Source organism: Pongo pygmaeus, chromosome 7, assembly GCF_028885625.2.
Source record: "Pongo pygmaeus isolate AG05252 chromosome 7, NHGRI_mPonPyg2-v2.0_pri, whole genome shotgun sequence".
In the NCBI taxonomy this organism is placed as follows: Eukaryota; Metazoa; Chordata; class Mammalia; order Primates; family Hominidae; genus Pongo; species Pongo pygmaeus.
Window position 1 is genome coordinate 7,357,552 of NC_072380.2, and position 2,688 is coordinate 7,360,239.

General features: G+C 44.6%; 1 protein-coding gene across 1 annotated transcript; it reads right to left on the bottom strand.

The window, feature by feature from the left end:
- Positions 1–200: 200 nt before the first annotated feature.
- On the bottom strand, positions 201–2,196 carry LOC129042830 (defensin beta 4A). Its single transcript, XM_054499147.2, has 2 exons — positions 2,103–2,196; positions 201–443 (listed from the first exon to the last, which is right to left on the bottom strand). The coding sequence occupies exons 1-2, from the start codon at positions 2,158–2,160 to the stop codon at positions 307–309; spliced, it is 195 nt and encodes a 64-aa protein (XP_054355122.1). The 5' UTR covers positions 2,161–2,196; the 3' UTR covers positions 201–306.
- Positions 2,197–2,688: the final 492 nt, after the last annotated feature.

Here is a 2,688-nt window from a genome sequence, read left to right on the forward strand (position 1 = left end):
TTCTAGGAAAATGCCGGGAATAAATGGGGAAGGTCAAGGGATCCAAAGAAAACAGATGCCTGTGACCCTGGAAAGCACTCCAAGCCCCACTGTGGCATCCCTGACCCCTGCCTGGAGAGCGGAAAAGGATGTTTCAAGGATATTAGAGATGGCCTGCCCAAACCAACATCACACAATGACCACAATTACTAGGATAAAGATTCCGTATCTTTGGACACCATAGTTTAATTTGGTTTACATGACGCACGTCTCTGATGAGGGAGCCCTTTCTGAATCCACATCAGCCACAGCAGCTTCTTGGCCTCCTCATGGCTTTTTGCAGCATTTTATTACAGAGAGACCACAGGTGCCAATATGTTTATACCTTCTAGGGCAAAAGCCTGGATGACATATGGCACCACTCCTAAGGCAGGTAACAGGATTGCTAATATCACCAAAAACACCTAACAGGGAAAAAACACACAAAAAGAGCAAACAGCCTGTTAGAACTCAAAACTCATGTTGGAAAAACACAAACCCTGTGTCAGTATCACCCTGAGTAAATCCACAGTGGGCTTCTTTCCTAAGCCTGGGCTTTTCCATTATGATAATGAGATGCGAGTCAATCATTTGGATCTAAGTTTCTGACATGGAAACTGGCACTGCTGTGGTTTGGGGGATGTTTATTTTTGTAGAACCTCATTGTGAAAGACCCTGATCTCTCCTGAGTGACCGGGGCCTCCAGGTGGGGTCTGGTAGGAGCTCAGCAACGATCTCTTGTGAATTCAGCTCCACCACAAGAAGATAACATCAAAGCCACTATACCGCCATTTTAACACACACAACCCAGTAACCTTTTGATTTTTCAAATCATTTAGTCTGTTAAGTATTTGAGCTGAGATGGGGTAAAAAGATGCAACTCACTGAAATTGTTTAATATGAAATTAACACCAAGTAACTTACAGTTGAAAACCACAATTAGCCATAGAAATAAACATTTGTAATGGCTTTTTTCTAATATCTAAGTACTGGTTTCAACCTCATTCTTCTTTTTTTATCCCTCCCTCCCTCCCTCCTTCCCTCCTTCCCTCCCTCCCTTCCTCTCTCCCTGCCTGCCTGCCTCCCTGCCTTCCTTCATGATACTGTTCTAGGTGTTGGAAAATATGAGGTCTCTGGTGCCTCTCAGAGCCCCGTTGTTCTCACAAAACCCAGGACTCATAAATAAAATTGGTAAAATGAGGCTTTCACAATTTAATATCTATGTGATTAACTGTTTTAGGTTTTATTCTCAAATTTTCTTTTTCCCTCTCTCCATCCTTCCCTTCCACTCTCCCTCTTTTATCCTTTCATGGTTTTTATTTTATTTTCATAATATCAAGGAGAAAATGAAGGTTAGGCATCCAGGCTTAAAAGTTGGTTTCAATGGGCCCTCCCTGTCCTGTGAACCTGCAGTGGCCTCGTGGCAGGGACTGTTCTCAGGGCCTCTGATCAGAAAAGTCCTGGGGGCAGAGTGTCTGCCGCAGTAGTTCCCACAGTATAGGCTGCACCTTAAGATTATCTGGGATTCTCTAGGTTGCAGTACCTATCCTTTAACTATAAAAATTTAGAAAATGACATTCTATACTACTTTCTTTAGATAAAGTCAAAATTGCTGTCTTTTTTTAAAAAAGTCACCTAACAGGTTTCAACCATAGTCTTAGCAGTTGCAGCATGGAAAGCAGTGAGGAGATGAGATTTACAAGCTACTGTGCTCCTTCATATTGGCTTAGAAGAGAGAGTGAGGTGTCCATGGGGTTCTCAAACTCCTTTTCTATTGAAGGAAACAATTCTTGGTTCAATTAAATAGGGCATTCAGTCTACTCAGTCTAAAAGTGTGGGTAGAAGAAAGGAAACAGAAAGAAAGATGTGCTCTGGGGAGAGAGGGAAAAAGAAAGACAGAAAAAAAGAGAGAGAGAGAGGGAAGAAGAGAGAGAAGCAGGAGAGAAGGATGGAGGGGACAGAGAGAGAGAGGCAGGAGAGAGAGGGATGAGGCAGAGATAGGTGGAGGGGAATGAGAGGAGACAGAGAGATTCTATGCCATTCTTCCATTTGTCCAACCCTCCTATTTCCCTGGCCCATCTCACCTGGAAGAGGCATCAGGAATATGAAGAGGAATGAGAAGAGGAGATACAGGACCCTCATGGCTGATGGCTGGGAGCTTCACCAGGAGCTGAGTCTGGGGAGGACATCAAGCCTTCCACCTTATAAAGGTCCTGGCCCCTGGTCACCGGGTAGAGTTCAGAACTGGTATTGGCTGCAATGCTCATTACAGAGATTAGAATTCAACCACTTACCTGGTGAGTCAGAGAATGGTCCTCAAAGAACAATGCACACACAGCACATCTTATGCAAATCTCGACTCAGGAAACCCCAGAAAATCCCTTCCTCCTGCTCTTGGGACCAGAAAATTACTCTTATCTTGTGCCATTTAAAACCCAGTATATGAATGGAGTCAAGGGCTGGGCCTGTCTCACAGGAGAACAAACTCAAACTCAGGGCCTATAACCTGCCACTCACCTGCTGCACACTCTGTGGGACGTCCTGTTTTTCCTATCTGGGGACAGTCTCAGGCCAAATTGAGAGCTCTTTCCATCTAATTCTATCCATTGCTGGGACATTCAGCTCCTGGGGATGATACAGGGCTGGCTCAGACCCAGGAACCCTGGAGAG

What these genes read in the sequence shown, in the direction of transcription:
- LOC129042830 (XM_054499147.2), bottom strand. Translation starts at nt 2,160, where the DNA reads ATGAGGGTCCTGTATCTCCTCTTCTCATTCCTCTTCATATTCCTGATG. An exon ending in ATTCCTGATGCCTCTTCCAG is followed by an intron (nt 444 to 2,102) that starts GTGAGATGGGCC and finishes TTTCCCTGTTAG; the next exon opens with GTGTTTTTGGTGATATTAGC.